Below are 19,554 nucleotides of genomic sequence, written 5' to 3' on the forward strand. Positions count from 1 at the left end.
GTAGACTAGCTTTGATCTAAGCTTTGGCAGACTGGCAGGAATATAAATCTAAATGTTAAAAACAGGAGTGTGAATGCATGGGGTGGCAATATAATATGCCAATTAGCTGTCGATTATTAGGCCCCTGGCTTGTCAAAATGAACTAAAAGATAAAAAAAGATGTTCTGTTTGTTTATATACACTGACAAATATATTTAACTCTATATTTTAAATATATTTGTACAGCATATACAGTATTTTTATATTTACATATTTTTTTTATTTTGTGAACTAATATATTCACATCTTTAGATTTTTATGGCAACATGGTAGCAATAAATTAAATAGATATTTAAAGAATGGGTTCCATTTGTTTTGAATTTTATCTGACCTATTAAAATGTAGCAACGCATGCATGACTGACATTACTTAAAACGTAAGTCCAGTCACGACATATTTATTATCACGTCAAACCAACAAAACCATCAACTGTACTAGCCAAGCAATACTGATATGCAAATCTTATCCCGTTCTTATTTGTGTAGAAATGTTGCACATATAGGGTATCTTTTAAGGAAAAGAACATTTTATTCACTTACTCTGTGATATCTAGATGTGACTCCTGTCTGAAACGCTTTATTTATCTTCTGTACATCTTTAAATGGCGTGTTTGATATAAGTAGTGGGCGGAGCAGTGGAGCTCGCGGGCGCCTGGCAGGCTCGAGAGCATCAGTCGCGCGGAGGAGAGAACGAGTTTGGCATGCGCGGACACGCGGATGCGGATTATCGCGGTACACTGGACCTGAGCTCAGCATCACTACAGCAGCGCTCCAGCACTCGCAACCTGGATTTAACATTTCTTGAGAAACACTGTGAATAAACAGGATTGTAAATTAGGGGAATTCATTCTTCTTGGTTTATAAGGTAAGGGAAAAGTACTTTGAAAGGTTTAGAGAGTTTTAGAAATGCGTTTGACGGTATGATGACGAACTCACGGCATTGTATGGCGTTCATTCTTTTTACGTTTGTATTTTCATAACTATATGTGTTTCATGTAAGGACAGCCTTTTCATAACTGCATAGTTATAGCACGGTGTCTGCAGAGATTGGTTTCTTTACAACACAACAAATTTAATGCATTTTAAACATGAACGAAAATACTCCTGTTGTTTCTATCCATGTAGCCTCAACATTCTGTAAGTAGTATCTGCATGTGGGAAATGATGTGGTGTCATCGCTCAGAGACGAACTGCAGAATGCTTTTAGCAGTCTAAACATGCCTCTCTCCTTCTGCTTTAGCATGGAAAAAGTTTAATGTCCCTTATAAATGTGAGCTCATCCAGTCTTTAAAATACTATATTTGTTTGTCGTTAAATGCCATGAAGTAGAGGCTAAAGTTGTTCTTTATATTGTCAACTAAAGCCTCAATACAGTATAGAAGGAACCTTTATGATGAAGTATAGTGTTGAATTTTATTTGAGTTTGTGTGAAGTAAACACAAGATTAGATTATTATCTGATTATTCAATATTTAAAAAATTTCTGCACTTAAAGCGTAAACTGTAAAACTACCAATACAGTATGTTTTTTATTCCAAAAGCCTGCTTGAAAATTCCACATGAGACACAGGTTAAATGTGATGAACATTTCTAATGTTGCCATGGCTTGCTCATTTGTCCTTCTTTGTAAATGCATGTCATTTGATGTGACACCATCCTTTTAAATGTGAGAAATTCAGGTCTGAATGGAGATGTTTGAGGATGTGATCAGAAACTTGTCTTAGTGTGGCATGACGTTAGAGAAAAGCATGCATGCTGATGCATAATCAGCATATATATATACGTGCGGTTGCCTATATCCAGCATATTGCCCTCGCTCAGTGAGAACAAAACATGCCGGCAATGACTATAAATCATTCAACTCCGATAGTTGTGTAAGCTTTTTATACGCACATGCCTTCTGGGAACCACTGCAACACTTATTCTGTTCGAGTGCATTTTGGATTAATCAACATATGGCAGAACGAGTACTTAATTCCTCACGTTAGTCTCATTCTTACCTCTTTTTGTATATAATACACCAAATGTATTATTCCCATGCCAGAAGAAGTGCTGTCCAAATGTATTTGCACAAGAGGCCTCATAGACTACTGCTCTGTAAAGTTTTGAAGGGATCTGTATCATATGTAACCTAATAGTCTGTATTATGTTTGTAATAAATCCTCCATGTCATTGCTGCCAAACCAATGGCAGTTGTCGTGTGCCGCTTGCTAGAATCGTGTTTCAGCCCAGCCCATTTCCAGTACATCAGCCTGCGCAGGAAGTCTTTCTGAAAACCATTTCTCTGTGATGGCCTGTCTATTAGTGCGGCGTGCATGGTCAATTTCTCGACCGTGACCACTACGTTCTGCTTCGCTCACCCTTTTCACCTTTTCATCTCGAATCTTATGCTGCACTCGTTGACCAGTGAAACACAGACAAGACCCACCGTGGCCCACGAGACGGACCGCGCATCAGCGTTGGTATCGGTTGCCTTAATTCAATAGCTGGCTGCCAGGGAGAGATTAACTATTCAGGGCAGGTAGTTAAAGGGGCTATTGTGTTGCACCTCTGTGGAACCGCTACGATTGGGGGGGCTTTTGTCTGTGGGGGCTTCATGCCAAAGCAACAGCCAGGCTGGGGACGGATGGAATTCTACACACACGTGTGTCTCTCCGTCAGACATCTGTCAACTCACCGTGTGTTGTATAAATACTTGTGTACAGCAAACATTTCATTCTGGCTATTGTGACTAGGTTTCTGTCAAATGCAAGTGCAGGTTTCATTTCATATTTTATGGACATTTGACTGGATAAAAGACAAACCAAAACAATCACATGGCAATGTGTAAATATTATGTAAAGATGACCAATAATGGTTAGTTAGCATTTGGCTAATAATAATCTGTTTTGGTCTGATTTGGACAGTTACGAATTCCTGTGAGAAAAACCTGGACAAGCAGGTACTTCTGCGACTCTTAAAATGAGTTGATACATCGACATAGTCGACATATTGAAACATTCAAACAAACAGAGAGCTGTGCAACATTGTTTGTTCAAGATCTTCAGTGTTCATTTCATTTTACGGGCTGTGAGGTTTGGGGGTAGACTTATATTTGTTTGTATATTTCACATACAGCATACTGAATCTGTTGAACATTTTTGTGTATTCTTTCTTCTGTTCACAGGTTAGGCATACATGTAGCTGTTACCATGTGGCGATATAACAGAATCACAAATATGGAGCATCTGTGTTTAAATCCTGGAAGTCTGCTCGAGAGAACATCATCAGTCCAGCCTTGCTAACACAGCCTCGCTTGTCCATTTCTCGTCTAAAGACTCTTCGGAATTAATCCTGGTGGCCCTAAACAAATTTTGGAATAGCAGTCCCGTGGCCTTACCTTCTTCGTCCACATGGTTATCATCTTAAGGATTTGACATTTCTTCAATGGGCTTCCCATCACATACCAGAAAACTCAATTGAGGAATTTATTGTGTTCGTTGCCTGAGGAACTCTCAAAATCATTGTTACCATGCCTCCCCTTTGCCGGCCCCATTGTGTACTATTGCTGCTCAGCACCGTCCTGAGTCTCGGTTTGGGCCTAGAATTCACCGGCTCTGAGGGCCAGTGGGCACGCTATCTTCGCTGGGATGACAGCACCAGAAGTGACCTCAAATTTCAGTTTAAAACGGCAATATCAGACGCTCTGGTTCTCTACTTCGACGATGGAGGATACTGCGACTTCTTGCTCCTGACCATCAAAGAAGGCAAGCTTAAGTTGCTTTTCAGCATGGACTGTGCAGAAACAACAATAACCTCTGACAAGTTGGTCAACGATAGCCGCTGGCACTTCGCCACCATCAGCAGACACAACTTGCGAACAGTGCTGGCGGTAGACGGAGAGTCCAAAGCGGATGAGGTGAGACCGCAGAGGCAGTTTATGAAGATCGTCAGTGACCTGTATGTTGGAGGTGTGCCTCAGGACATTAGGACATCTGCCCTAACTCTACCAGCGGTTAAGGAGATGACACCGTTCAAGGGGATTATTACGGATCTGGGTTACGGAAATCAGGTTCCAACGCGTTTGGGAAGCCAAAAAGTCCGATTAGAGATGGAAGGCTTGTGTACAGAGAACCCCTGCGAAAATGGAGGCATCTGCACCATGGCTGATGGCGAGGCTTACTGTGACTGCTCCAGAACGGGATATGTAGGCCGGTACTGCAATGAAGGTAGGCGCATTTCTACCCCAGATTTGGAGCAGAATCTTGGCCAATAGTTTCATTAAATAATGATGATCATTAAGTAAACATTAATTCATTTCTAAGGTAGGCCTCCATTTTGTTATGGAACTGCCACTTTTGACCAACGTATCAATAAAATGTTCAAAAATGATTGTGAAATATCACGTTTTACCACACAAGTAAAATGTCTTGTGAAATGTTTCATGCTGGATAAAACATTGTTTATGGTATTGTTTAGTATCTAATGTCATTCATATATGGCACCTCACAATGTATAGTATCCAAATCTTTCAAATTTCTTTTGTGAAATGGTGATGTTAGATATGTTCAGGTACAACTTGAATAACTTTTATATATAAACATTCTATAAATATCCTTACTATAAATAGGTCGCAATAAGTGTTCGGACACTTAAGACACATTGAAAAAACAACAAAAACAAATATATAACAAATAACACAATATAAAGCCACAATATGGAATATTTGGACCGCTAGATGGCACACTTTCGAAACAACAACAAAAGGCGAAGCTTAATGACGTTATGTAGGAGAGTGGAATTATGGGACATGTCATTTTCACCATCCAGAGGCGTATGGAGATCGCCCATCATGTTCACGGACGAGGTAATGAATTAATTTTATTTTATGTCATCGTAATGAATTAGCTTGCAAGAAAAGTGGAATGTAATGCTACGTTAGCCCACGACTGATATTGGACTTTGTCAATTGGTTTGGTAGCATAATGCTACACAGTTTTACCTGTTTAAAACAGTCATACAGTCGTCGTTTAAAAAGTAAATTGGAACGAACCCACAGCATTTACAAGTAACGTTACTGGCTACATATTTTTGTGCGACATATACTGTATTTCATAGAGTAACTGCATTCATAACTATTCAAATAATCTGTGCATGAGTATTTCGTGTGCAATAAAAAAAAGTGTTTACCTGTCTATTAAAACACATGTGAGAGCGGAGTCTCTGTCGAGTCCAAGTTGGTTGCGAAGCTCTCTCCATTTAGAAAACGCCACGCCGATATTAATCCTTGTTTTTGTTTAAGTTTGTCCATAAACCTGCTTGCCTCATTTGGCCTACGTTTACACTTTTTTGGGTTTCCTTTACTCGCCAAAGAGTAATCGTGATCCATAATAACAGAACAACAGATGCTGCGTCCCAGATGCTGTACAACCACTTCCGCATTTGCGTGTTGCCGTAGTTTCTACAAGCGGAAACTGAGGGTAGTGCGGAGCACCGGATATTAAGTCACTGATATGCAACAAATACAAGGGAGACAAGGGACGGGCCATTATTTTAAATAGGAATTTCTCTGGATTTGCACATTCTTGGGAACATTTGGGATAATGTAAGTACACAACTGCATGAAATATATCACACTGTGCAAGTGATTTTTGGATATTTCATAACAAAATTCCTCCATATTGTGGCTTTAAAGGCAAAATATGTCACCAAAAGAAGTTAGATAGGTTTTTATATTATAAAACCATACTGTTTGAACACTTTTTTTGTGAGACACTATTGGAACATATGATTACTCTCCTAGGACACATGTAAAGAGGAACTTGATATAATCTCCAAACATTTACTTTTGATCAGCTGGTTAAAAGTAATTGCAAAAATCAGCTATACAAGTTTTTAGAAAGGTTTATCATTTGTTTTGCCACTTGATCTGATACAATGATGTTGTGCTTTTTAAGTGTGAAATAGGTGTCCAAATACTGTTTTAGGGACATTGCTATGTTCTGACAGATTCAGTCTTTTTTGTAAGTAAAAAATAGAAAATGATTTATTTATCAATAATTATTTCAATTCACAATTTTTATTAACAACAATAATAAGGGAGTTACTGTAATGATACAGCAATTGTGATTTCATTTCAGATCTTACAACAGGGATGTCCATCTTCAGCTTTTAATTTTTATGGTCATTGTGACAGGTTAAAAGGTATCTTTTTTCCATGAAACATCTAGATCCTACATTTGTTGCAGACAGTGGAAGGTACACCACAATTTCAAGAGTTGAACATTTTGATCTGAGATTAGGATTTCTATTTTCAGAGTTCTTAGAACAATAATTGATTCTACATGGTCAAATCTCTTCTTTCAACTGCACTTCGATGTTGAGACCTACTTGGGATTATTCTCACTGTTGACTCACCAGAAGGTATTAAAATAAGACTCAAAATGATTATACTTTATGAATGCACACTAAATTGCCAAGAGACTTTTGCCAAGAGATTACTCTTTTCATGTTGTGCCCTCTGTATAGTCTATAATTCCAAATGCATCCCAATTTATTCAGGGCATAAATATAAAGGCATCCAGACAAGGAAAGGAATTAGAGGACCTGAAGACCTGAATGCACACGCTTTATTACATTTCATGAACCTTCAAACGCGAGCCCTTTAGTCTGATTACAGTAGTCGTGCTTAGGTCGTGGTTTTGCATGAATCATTTTTCCGCCTGCAATGGCTGACTGCAGCATTAACCAATAGAATCAAAATGCGGGCTGAGAAGGAGCAATCACCTAAAATGGACTCACTAAATGAGTTTTCTAACGAATGACTTTAATGAATGATTTTTAAAAAAAGGTTTCCATCTCTGTAGGTACCCCATGGTTGCATTTTCTTGGTTGATTTAAACCATCGGTTGGGTGTGTCCGTATTTTACCCATCCATAGATTGAAACAACCCTGCATTTTTTTTGAGTGTATAATAGAATTTTCAGGACCCAAACAGCACATACATCCATTATAAAATCAATCCAAATGATAATACTGTAGGTGTGCATAAGAAAACAATTAAACTATATATTATAAATATATATTGCTCACTTGTTGTTGCCACCTGTTGCTGTAATAATAGAACATAAATCAAGAGAGTAAATCAATGAATGATTCAGAACAAATATTTTCACTGAATAGAGTCCCTGGGATTAATCAAAATCCCCAGCACTAGATTAAACCAGTCTATTGCCCCAATGCTTCTTTGAGGGGATTAAGAGATAGTCCTCTTGTGGCAGTAACAGGAGATCAAGATATGATCAGATCACCCCCGGATCAGGAGGTACGCGTAAAGCTGGAGGGTCAGCGAAGGATGTTGCTGCATCTCTACCCCTCTGGCAGTCCAGTCAGAGAAGACATGATGAATGTGGAGCTAGTGGACCTCTAATCTCAGAGCAGAGGGGTTTTGTCCAGCTTTGACTGCTGGCGTGGCCATCAGAGCCATCACTGCTTGTCTTGGCTCCATCAGGCCCCAGTCGTGTCTAGAGATTAATGGACGTGTCTGAGAACGGATTGCGCCGCTGAGCTGAGGCAACGTTCCGTAATTAGGGGCGTAACAAAAGAGAAATGGCTAATTCGCTGGTGGGCGATAGAGACAAATGATGGTCTTAAATTTGGATTGACACGCTCTCAGCGTCTCACAGCATGTCTGCGTTTTCTCATTTATGGAATTTGCTAAGAATAAATTGTGCGTGCTAAAAGCGTTGTTTTAGCATCCGATTTGCTAAAGATGTCACGCAAGCCAGATAACGGCGTAAAGACGTAAATCTGACGCAGATTGCACATCACAGTTATCTAGATAGCGCTAGGTTGTGGAAGATGCAGGAGAGTAAGGCAACCTGCGGTGTCTTACTGGTACTATACAGCATCACTATTGCGGTTCAGACACACAAATAAGCCTTTTAAAATGCAGAAAGTGCACTCGACAGCACAGCGCATCTGGCCAGTTATAACCCTCGTCTCCACCATTTGATCATTTATGATCACTTGAGAATAAACATCTGGTTGAAATAATATTCAGTTTAGCACCTACTTTTTGTTCAGTTAATAGTGTCTATAATTTACGTTGAAATAAGACATGATAGCACAAGATCACTAAATTTAAAATGCAGATTACGTGTCAACTTATTTAGCACAACTAGTAGCAAGTGAATAAAATGAAGGTTGTGGTATACTGTGATATACCGTTTAGCAAATTCACCTGTCACCTGTATAAATAGGCACCAGCATATATGTTTTGCTTCTTAAAGGGGTCAAATGGCACGAACACGTGTTTTTCTGTGTCTTTGTTGTGTTATAAGTTGCCCATGCATGTATTAGACACGTAAAATTGAACAAATTAAAGTGTCGGAACAAAAGATGCATTCTATCTAAAAGCGAATGCTCACCCAGACCTGCCTGAAAGGCCTCGTGTAACCACACCCCCACAAATCTACGTCAGTTCGTGGTATGATTAGACTAAGACCGCCCAAATGTATATGCAAGTAAGGTGGTCGTACCTGTCAGCACAATTGCTTTGGAACCTGATGTTCCAAATATGGTAAGAGGCGTTACATTTCCCTCACACGCTTGCAGTATTCGACCAATCACTACGCACTGGTTAACTGGCCAATCATAGCACACCTTGCTTTTCAGAGCGATGAGCTTTGTAAAAAATCTGCGCGTTTCAGAGAGGCGGGGCAAAGAGGAGATGCAAACACGGTATGTGGAAAATACCGCGTTTTTAACCTTAAAATCGTGTATACACATTGAATTAAATCTAAAACAAACTATAATATTCGTTTTAGCTGTGTCATATGACTCCTTTAAAGGAATAGTTCACCCAAATATAAAAATTCCAAAATTCCAAACCTGTTTGACTTGTACCCAAACAACATTTGCCTCCATAGACTTTCATTGTATGAACACAAAACCACTTCACCACATTTCTCAAAATATATTCTTCTGTGTTCCAATGAAGAGGGAGTCATAGGCTAAAGACTGCTTTGGTCAAACAGCTTTGAATATCATACTGGTTGACCAGCTTTATCAGGTTTTGCTATTCCACAAACCTCATAAACCATGAGGACCACCATGGAAATTTACACTAGTATCAGCATTGGTGTTGAAAATCACCTCTATGAGAGTTGAATATGAGCACAGCTTTTATTTGATGTTTATTTTTGGTAAAGAGCGAAACAAGCAATATGCCCAACTTGTGTTGTTTGAGTAATATGGCAACAGAATAGCAGAGACCCTCAGAGCATGCAGATGGCTCAGAGAGAAGACCACACACACCTCAGCATGTAGGAAAACGCTAAAGGACCACACCATGGCAGCAGGGACATAACCATCAGTATTACAATGAGGAAATCTGGCTTAAACTGTAGACATATTTTAACAATATGCATTTAGCCATTGAACACATGTTCAGTTGAAGTGGATCAGTGGGTGTCATTGGCTAACTGCGCATTCATTTATTGAGATCATGGCGACCATGACACATACGCACACGCTTTTCTGCGAATTCCATTATTGCAGTTTAGATGCATCTATTACAATAGCTTAGTTTAATCTCTGCTAGTTTATGTATAAGGCAGTCACTAAATTATGCTTTATTTATTAAAAACCAGCTTTACTGTGATTTAACGTACCTTATTTTCTTCAAGTGCAAGAAACATGGATTTTTACATGAGGCTTTTAACATGATAAAAAATAAATTATAAGGAAAAGCATGCAAGCTGCAAAGAAAATGTCAAAACAATGGCTGCGGGCTTAGCTGTGAGGATTAATAAATATACATGGAAATATGACAGTTACTATAATCTTACTAGGAAAGTAGGTCATTTAAAAAGGGGGGAAAGCACTAGCAACCTGATTCAGGCACAGCGGGCATTTGCGTCTTTTGACCCAGCGCTGGGAAATGTCGGGATTTGAGTAAGGGGATGAAAAATAGAGCAAAGGATTAAATCTGAGCAGTATGTCATCAAGAGGGATATGGTCACGTGCAGGCGATAAACCCCTTTTCCCTCTCTTAATGCTTAAAGTAACCAGCCAAAGTGACACTGACTGGAAATCCGATTCCGCATTTCATTCCACGTTTTGATTTAACAGAAGGCGCGGTATTGTTTTAGTGGCAGCCATTTTGTTGATAATGGAGGGAAACCGTGGGATGGGAGTGCGGAACCGTTTCGTTCATGCAGGTTAAAGCCAAAGTTCTTTGCAATATAATATGACTTGTGTATTTTGCGGCAGACAATAAAGACAAAATGTGACTTTTAATTTGTAATTGAACGTGAAACACTAGAATCTTAATGGACAAAAATTTGTAACAAACGAAATGCTTAAAGCTGCATTCTGTACCCGTTTTTCGTTAAAAAATAAACAATATTACAAATATTATAATATCAATTTATAACGTGATCTGCCGGATGCAATTTTACGAACAGTTTGACTTGAAGTAACGTGCAATTTATGTTTTCACCAGAGATGGTGATAGAGAGGCAAAGGTATGTGAAACTGCACTCACCTGAGGTTTTTGGGTAATTGGATTTGTCATTTTAAAGCTTGACAGCCCTGTCCTCTTTAACTTTTATTAAAGATGATGTTAAATTTCTGCTCCATAAGCAGAACTAATCTGAATTGCAAAAATAATGATGTTTCCATACAATCTTTATACACTCCTTCTCTCCAACATCGAATAGATTGTCCCCAATCAACCCACCCACAGTATTACTTCAACCAGTTGCTTTAACAAAAAGGAACTATGCGTGGTGCAGAAATGACACTCCACCTAAAGGTGACAAGGATATTCCTAATACATTTTCATTTTGTGTCAGAAAGTCATTCAAACTTACTGTATATATCATAAAAGATATCAAATTGACCATACAGTATCGAACAAACCGACAACAACCAACAACCAAGCACGTCAAAAATCATCTTCAGATTTTTCAGTCAGTCAGCATGCTTAGGTTTACACTTTCCTACAGTCTTTTTCACGGAGAGATCCATTCAGTGCTATGAGAACGATGTTTTTGATTTAAATTGGGTAGTCATATTTATTTTAGTAGAGACTTTTAGGATGATTCATGTTTTACAATCTCAAAGGCCTGGTTCAAGGTTATTTTAGTGTGGAAAACCGTGCTGTGCTCTTGCATTGCTCTTGTAATCAGTGTGCATTCATTTAATGGGGCTATTCTAAATTTTATAAAAGGATGGTTGATGATTCAGTGGGACACACACACACGCACTTCAGTGAGTCTTCAGTGAGAGTAATTTTTTGTGTCCAGAAATCCACAAACCTCACAACCTCGTAAATTCACTTGGTCCACACGGACAGCTGGTTAGTAACCTGCTTGAATTTATGACCTTACCCAATGTATGTGAGGAACGCTGTGGCATTCCATACTAGATGTGTAATAACTCTACAGCCATATTTTCAATGTGATGGGGTGATTTGAAACAATAATGTCAATCTGTTTCTCTGAGACAACGGAACAGATATTAAGACCTTTTCTTCCACAGGGTTTTTTTGAACAGGCATGTACAGGGGCAGCCCTGCCCCTTGCATGACAAACCAATCTGTTTACAGCTAGAAGTTTTTGCATGACAAGCCTTCATGCAAAGTCAAAAAGGGTGTCTAACGGTTGAACTTTCTCTGTCTTGCTTTCCCTTTGTGCCATCTTCTCAAAAGCTGTCAACAAAACCCCTGGTAAGTTTAAAGCTGTGAAAAAACATCAGTATAAACACTGAAGTGAAGTAAATTTTAATGATAGAGTATACCTTTCACACAATAGACGCTTTCACACATAAAACCTGTTTAATTGCTGTAAAATTGCAATATTAACCTTAATGATACCACGTTTGTTATTTACAATGAAATATTTATGTTGCTTTCACTCGCACATCAAGAACCACATTTTGTTAAAGGAGTAGTTCACCCAATAATAAAAATCATATCAATATTTACAGAAGGCCTCACGCTTTTGTCTCGCCCTCGCCGATCACAAAATCCATATTTAATTTTCCCTGTAATTTATGTACGCCTTTTTGTGGAAACTGCTGTACTTTTAATAATTTAAATGGATAGTTCAAAAATGAAATTCGTTCATCATTTACTCACTCTCTTGTCCTTTTAAACCTGTATGACTTTCTTTCATCTGCAGAACACAAAGGAAGATATTTTGTATTCAAACAGCCGGCACCCATTCACTTCTATTGTATGGACACATAACCAATGCAGGTGAATGGGTGCTGGTTAACAACGTTCTTCAAAATATCTTCTTTTGTGTTCTGCGGAAGAAAGAAAGTTGTACAGGTTTGAAATGACAAGGGAGTGAGTAAATAATGACAGAATTTTTGTTTTTTGACACTATTACTTTAATTCACGATCTATTGTTATTGTGCAAAGACCTTCTTTTAGATAACCTTGTCTTTAATATGGACAATTTGCAAGCTTGCTTTTATGTGCTATTTACCACATTTCAGCAACGTCTGCTGGTCATGCTTGACTTGCAAATTACAAATTTATATATTGTTAAAGCTAAATATGTGTGAAAGCGGCTAACACCACAGTTTGTTGATAGAAAACAATGATGTTTGATATTAAAGCATTTTTCTAATGTACAGTAGATAGACATAAACATTGTCAAGCTCTTTTCTATATGAGAAGCTTTTTTATTTGTGAAAAGCTTCAGCTTTAGTGTGATAGCCATGGTTTGCCTTTCACCAAACCATGAGTGGTCACAATACCTGAATTGCATTGGTATTGGTGTTAAGTGTTCTCTTTGTCTTTCGCTCTCGTTTTCCTCCTCAAGGGTTCGCGCATATGGTGAAGTCTCCGCAAGGTACGATCTGTCTTTATTCTCTCCGTGCATTTTCCAGTGTGTTTCGATTGTTGTTGTTGCATGCACGCGTCTCTCTGCACTGCATCCTGGACTCTGATTGGCTCTTTCCTCATAACGCTTATGCATGATTACTGTCCTCATGCAGAATTACGTAATGTCTCTCTGTGACGCTGCGTGAACTGTCAGGTTAGGAGGGCTGTTTTCTCGGGGATGATGTCATAGTGTGTTCTGTCATTTGTCTCTGTCACGTTGCTGCAGCGCCAACTGACCCTTAATGTCCGATCACAGTTCTGCCCTCCATATTACTGAGATCTCTTTCATGCACTGGCAGAATCACTGTGCACCTCTAAATAATATATATCCCCGATCTAAACTGAAAAGCTCTGTTCTGAATGAGTGCTGTTGGAAGGAAATGAAATGGCATTTTAACAGAATGATTTGTTTTAAAGACTTCTGAAGGTTTTCATTTTTTAAAAGTGTCATGAATGAATAATCTAGATAGATGGTTTTGTACCCCGATGGAGTTCTGGGAGTTCTGTGCCTCTGTCAGCTTGATCTCATATCTCTACAATTTTACTGGGATGGCAACCTTATGGTCTGACACTTTCTGTGAAAAGTGTACAAAACAGTGTCTGAATCTGTTTTTGCTTTGTATCTTTTACCCTTATTTCATACGAGGCTCACAATTTTCAATACACTAGTCTATAACCGTAATTTGGAACATAAATGTGTCTGTAAAATTCCTGTTGCGTGTGATTGAGCTGTTAGTGAATCTGGCCCTCTAATGCTTTAAAAAGTAATGGGACTCTAACGTTTTTCCCCATTCATTGCATTTCCCACCTCATAATTAAGGTCGGTCACTTGACACAGAAATGTACGAGTCTCCTGCGTACAGTACATGCCCGCCATGTGTTCTCAATGGCTACAGACAGCCACGCGGATAAGATTTTATTGCATGTCTTTCGTTCAAGCGCTCGTGTCCTTACACGAAAGGTTTTGAAGTGTACACGGAAGGTTAGTTCTCATGGCAGAATCTGAGTCAGCCTTCAAAACCAGCAAAAGGAAACAGTGCCAAAACACTATCCATGAGCATCTGTTAGCATCAATTGAAGAATGTGGATGGGTGCGCATTTTAATGCATCTTAAAGGCGGGGTGTCCGATTTCTCTTAGCCGTTGTTGATGTTCAAATCACCAAAACAGACACACCCCTACCCCCATCTTTCGCTTTCGTCAGCGCTCGGCTCGGCTAATGTCCGTCCTGTGCACTGTGCACCTTACTGCTGATTGGCTACAAGGTTGTTTTGCTACTCGGCCCGACTCAGTTGTCTAAAGCGTAATTCGGAAATCAGTTACCCCGCCTTTAATCCTGATTTTAAGAGAAACGCCACCAGAGACAAGCATGCTCATAGAGTATTCCCATGTGCATGTAATTCCCATCTGTCTTTAATGTGTGTATTTGTACAAGAACTAACTCTTACCCTGCTCATACTACAATTTATTCTGTTCCTGTCTCTGTCTTTTCAACTGTTCTCCCTGTGGTCACCTCTCCTCCTGTGTTTCTGTGTGGAACCTCTTCAACCCTCATGTAGGTAGAAACAAAGGTATTGCATGCTTTCCTTAATATCTCAGTAGGTAACATTAGCTACAGTAGATTGTAATACTGTAGGTATGAGCTACGTTGCTTGTAAAATCTACTGTCACAAACTTTTGTAAGGTTTCTTTTTGCTACAAATTATTGCTTTTTATATAGTAAAAGTATCTTGTTCCATGGATGAAAAAAATCAGTTGATAAATGTATTTTTAGACCACCAACATTTATTTGGAATCGATTAATCGTGATTAATCATGATTAATCAATTCCGAAATAAATGTTTGTGTTTATGTAATATGTGGCGTGTATATTTCAATGTATATATAAAATGAACACATATACATGTGTATATATAACAAATATTTACATGAATATTTATACATTTATGTTGAGATATAATTTACATTATGTTTAAATATAAATATATATTACTCATATTATTCTTAGATTTTTCTTATATTTATACATGTGTATTTCTATAATACATATAAATATACACGCCGCACACACATATATCACAGTATATAAACACAGACATTTATTTTATAATCGATTAATCACGATTAATCGTTTTGACAATCCTAGTATCTTTCAATGAGTTGGAGATGTATTAGTGGTCTCATCTCTGTAAATGCATTAACAGGCTGGATTTTGAATATGTTAGGCTATACGTTGGTTATTCAGAGAGCTCTTGTGTTTTGGAGTCAGAAAGTACCACTGTTGCCTTCTTTGTTAAGAATAGTAATCAAATCCGTGCTGTGGCCTTGTGGTTAGCTCTTAGCAGGACACTGTGTCTCCACCAGACACGTGTGACGCGAAAAAGTAGATTGCAAGCGTTAAAATCAATTGAGCTGTCTACACCAGAAGCATCCATTGTGGCTTTAGTTGATGGTCTCATGGTTTCTATTTTGGACACACTGCACACTTAATTCTCCCTGTCTGTCTGAAATAAAATAATTTAGTTTGCAAGTATTATAAGTTTCCTATTTCTCTACACTCAACTTATCAATAAAATTGACAACAAAAAAAACATTTACATAAACGGTAATAGTTATGCAAGCATTCCCACACATAGCACATATCAGAAGAGACAGCAAACCGTAACCACTTTTCTTCGTGTTCTTGAGGAGGGAAATGAAATGAGCACTTCACCAACTCTCACTTATGTTTTAGAGAGATGAGAAGAGGTTATTAGCTTGGGCTAATGACAAAGCGTTGCGGTGCTGGTGCTGAGGATGATGAAATAGATGGTGGCTGAAGGTCATCCAAACGGCTTCTGCTCACAGCAAATCTCCAGCCGGCACACGAATGGACTAGAGTATAGGTGAACGGGACTGGGTGTGTTGTATTGCTTTGTGAGAGATATACTATGTGACTAGTCGTCTTTGAGGAGTGATTAGAAGAGTCAGGAGAAGTTCAGCTCTGGTTTGGATATTCTCTGTTTGGAGCTTTAGAGTCTCTCTGTACGCCTCTGCTCCTCGGCATTCAAACTAACTAATTACTCCTTCAAAGTTTCTGCCTCTTTTGTTCTCTCATTGTCTCTCTATGTGCATCCCAATGCTCTAGATTTCCGCATGGATTCATCCTAAAACCCAGTCTTTTGTGCTACATTAGATGCATACACACACAAGCTTTAAACCAGATGTCTACAGTATGTAGAAAACCAACCTTCATTTTCGCCTTTAAAACACTGCTATCATCATATAGACCATCGTGATGCAACGCTAATCCAACGCTGGTCCAGAAGAAGTTTTTTAACACTACCCAAATGTTTGAACAAAATACAAGCAACAAAACATCTATAACTGAATCAAATTGTTACATGCATATCTTTAAGATTTAATATGTACGATTTAAAAAAATGAAAGCAGAAGCAAAGTAGTCTATAGAATACAGTGTGTGATTTATATAATATGGTGAACCATAAAAAGTCTCACTGTAATAGCCATGATATTTTAAATTGTGATAATACAATTAGCAAAAAAAAGTATAGTATATGTAGTATATGTACTCAGTATGTAGTGTTGTGTAGAAAGCCACTATACTACAAGAGTGTAGTAAGGCATTATACTCTTTCATATGGTCATTTTTCTCTGGTTTGACCCTGTGGATATCCTCTTAACATCACTGATTCTCTGTCCCTGTGCTCTAGTGTGCGTCAGTGCTTATGTAACACGGCGAGCACAATTCAGACTCACAATGCCCTTAGCAGCCTGGAACATTCAGACACTCACCCCTTACCACAAAGAAGTGTGCGTTTGTGCCTTGTTCACTTATATGGTGAACATTTAATGGAAGTTTCTTGTCAGTCGCGTCTAGTGGGACCATTTTTTGTTTAGTTTTATTTCAGGATTCCCATGTTTGCGCTTTCTCCCTTCATTGTGTTTTTATTGTGCTTAGCCCTATTCAAATGGGACTAAAGTTCTCCCTGAGGAGGTTTGGTAAGTTTGTGTCACAGATGCACTTTGTGTATTTTATATGTGTCTTTTTTCACATGCCCTCAGAGTTATAGACAAAATAACCTGTTTTTGCCTTTCCACTCCCATATAAAAGTCAGGTATGATGAACACGTTTTCTTTTTGCGTCATTCAGTTTTGGTCTCTCTCTTTCGCTCATTTTCCTGTCTCGCTTCTTTCATTTTCCTCATCTCATCCTTGACTCCCTCGCTGGATTTTTCTGCTTATTGATTATTTGTTCACTCTGCTAATGCACTCTCTTTCCCTCTTTCTCACAAACAGCTCTTTAGCGTCACTCAGCTCTCAATCAAGTTACGTTTCCTCCATTTGCTCTTTTATATGTCAGTATTTTTCTGACATTGAAGTAGTTTTCCGTTGTTCAATTCAATTGTATAGCACTTTTCACAATACAAAGCAAAGCATCTGTCCAAATTTGTTATAATAAAATGCCCTGTAATGCAAACCTCCTTCACTTATATCACCTGCTATGGACTACCAATAGTAAAACATCCCAATATACCATGCAAAGACAATTCAGTAATGAATTCAGTGGTTAATTCTCCCAAAAAATGCATCCTGACAAGCAGGGCAGAATTTGGGGCAGGGCTATTTGCTTAAAAGAAAACATATTTTAAAACTAAATGCTATTTGCTGTTTATGCTATTTGCTTAATAGGTGACAATCAGTGTCGGGCAAGTTACCTCCAAAATGTAATATATTATATATTACTAGTTACTGTCATTTAAAAGTAATTAGTTATATTATAATATTACTTTCTTTGAATTGTAATGTGTTACACTACTTTTGCATTACTTTTGAGTTACTTTGATCAAAATAACAACAAAAGTATGAAAACACCACAGAAATTCTAATGGTTTCCATTAAAACTCCATTAGAAACCATTAGGTTTTTTTAAATACCTTTTTTGTAGTGTGTTTTGGACATTATTTGAGTATGATTTAATGGTCTCGTCAACAGAACCCAACACATACCAGTAGAGACTTTTGTTTCCATTGCAACCAATAAAATTCCCATCATAACATAACCATTAAATCCAGTAGAATTTATGTGATGGTTTCTATCGCTTTTTCAGCAGCGTATGCCTTCTAAAATGCTAAAATATAGTTTATTGCTGCTCATTGTACATCCAGTGGAGGGCTGATTGTGCTCATCAATGTCACTTTTTACTCGGCCATCCAATCAAAGCACAGGAGCGGCTATACAAATACTGCATCAACCAATCGCCGTATGTCTGTCTACAATGCCTAAAAACAATGCAGGAATTAATACTTTAGGATTCGAGTTTCAATTTCTGTATCAGGTTATATCCCTGGGCTATCACAATATTAAAACGTTAATTAAAATAACTATCTGCGAAACGAATACTAGTTTGACAATACTTAGGCGGACATTCCGTATCATCAAGGCAAACAATGTGCATCAATGCATTGACTAGCGCCCACAGTCTGCGTTTTCAGACACGTTTGAGTGAAATATATGGAGCCTCAAATATAAGAGGCACAGAGAAGGCTCACGGCACAATTTAAATAACAATCGCTGTCAGAATCGCAAAAGTAGACAAATGGCCATCTGGTGAATTATGGTAGAGGTACAGCCCACTAGAATGCAACCTATAGCCAAATGACTGGGCAGAACCTCTTTCTACTTACTTATATTACTGCGTTACAGCAAAAACTAATATATTACTGTAATATTGTTACTTTTGTAATGCGTTACTCCCAACAGTGGTGACAATTGTGTAACTTGTGAACTGTACCAACAGGCAAACCTCCAGTAAGAGGAGGGGCTAAAGCGTTAAGCATGCAAATGTCCTTGCACTGGCTCAGATATTATGCAGATGAGATGCTAATGAAGGCAGGGCTGGCAGTGTGCTGGATAATCAAACGCTGATCAGCACACAGCAGAACTCTCATTGGTCCCAATCACCACCTGTGCAACTCTATAATGTTACATTCCTCTCTCTGCCATAACCTTTAACACACATGGACAGCTCAAGACAAAGGACACGTCATGTTATGTGTGGGAATAACAGCATTTGTTTGTATCATGGATTTATTTTTATGGAGAGGTATTGGACAGATTAAAAAATGTATTTACACTAATACACCATTGTCGATATACAGTATCCACTGATTTGCTATTTAAATATGATTATCTCTTCCCCAGATGCATCTGATTGGTCTGTTTTTTTTTTAAACTGACATTGATCTTGTGTGCCGCCTGTCAAACATTGAAATATATTTAACTTGATAGATACATATCATAGTACGAGACCCTGAAAAGCAAGAAATTGTTTTCAGAGACCAGCAAAACGCAGTGTAAACGGAATGCAAGGACATTTTTGATTTGGTCTTTGCGCAGGACAGATTCTTACATTGACAAAACAGGATAGAACAATGCAAAGGTTTGTCACCCGCTATTCAAAATAACTAAAAGCTTAAAGGAGTAGTTCACCTTCAAAATGAAAATGCTGTCATCATTTACTCACCCTCTTGACATTTCAAAGCTGTATGACTTTCTTTCTTCCGCAGAACACAAAAGACAGAAAATCACAGCCCCCATTTTCATTTTGAAGGTGAACTACTCTTTTAAGGCTGCAA

General features: G+C 38.3%; 1 protein-coding gene across 17 annotated transcripts in view; it reads left to right on the forward strand.

Annotated features, from left to right (window-relative positions):
- Positions 1-721: 721 nt before the first annotated feature.
- Positions 722-19,554, forward strand: part of nrxn3b (neurexin 3b) — a 282,277-nt gene continuing 263,444 nt past the window's right edge. For 9 of the 17 annotated variants that reach the window (XR_008964385.1, XR_008964386.1, XM_057352254.1 and 6 more), the window contains exons 1-5: positions 722-903; positions 3,204-4,245; positions 11,733-11,750; positions 12,856-12,885; positions 14,476-14,487. Coding sequence is in view for 14 of the 17 variants with exons in the window: in XM_057352254.1 (XP_057208237.1) it covers positions 3,549-4,245; positions 11,733-11,750; positions 12,856-12,885; positions 14,476-14,487 (757 nt within the window). In the remaining 3 variants the exon portion in view is untranslated. The remainder of the gene's footprint in view (positions 904-3,203; positions 4,246-11,732; positions 11,751-12,855; positions 12,886-14,475; positions 14,488-19,554) is intronic. The other 8 variants (XR_008964387.1, XM_057352255.1, XM_057352265.1 and 5 more) reach the window with 1 other exon arrangement.

This window comes from Triplophysa rosa, linkage group LG15 (genome assembly GCF_024868665.1).
Source record: "Triplophysa rosa linkage group LG15, Trosa_1v2, whole genome shotgun sequence".
In the NCBI taxonomy this organism is placed as follows: domain Eukaryota; kingdom Metazoa; phylum Chordata; class Actinopteri; order Cypriniformes; family Nemacheilidae; genus Triplophysa; species Triplophysa rosa.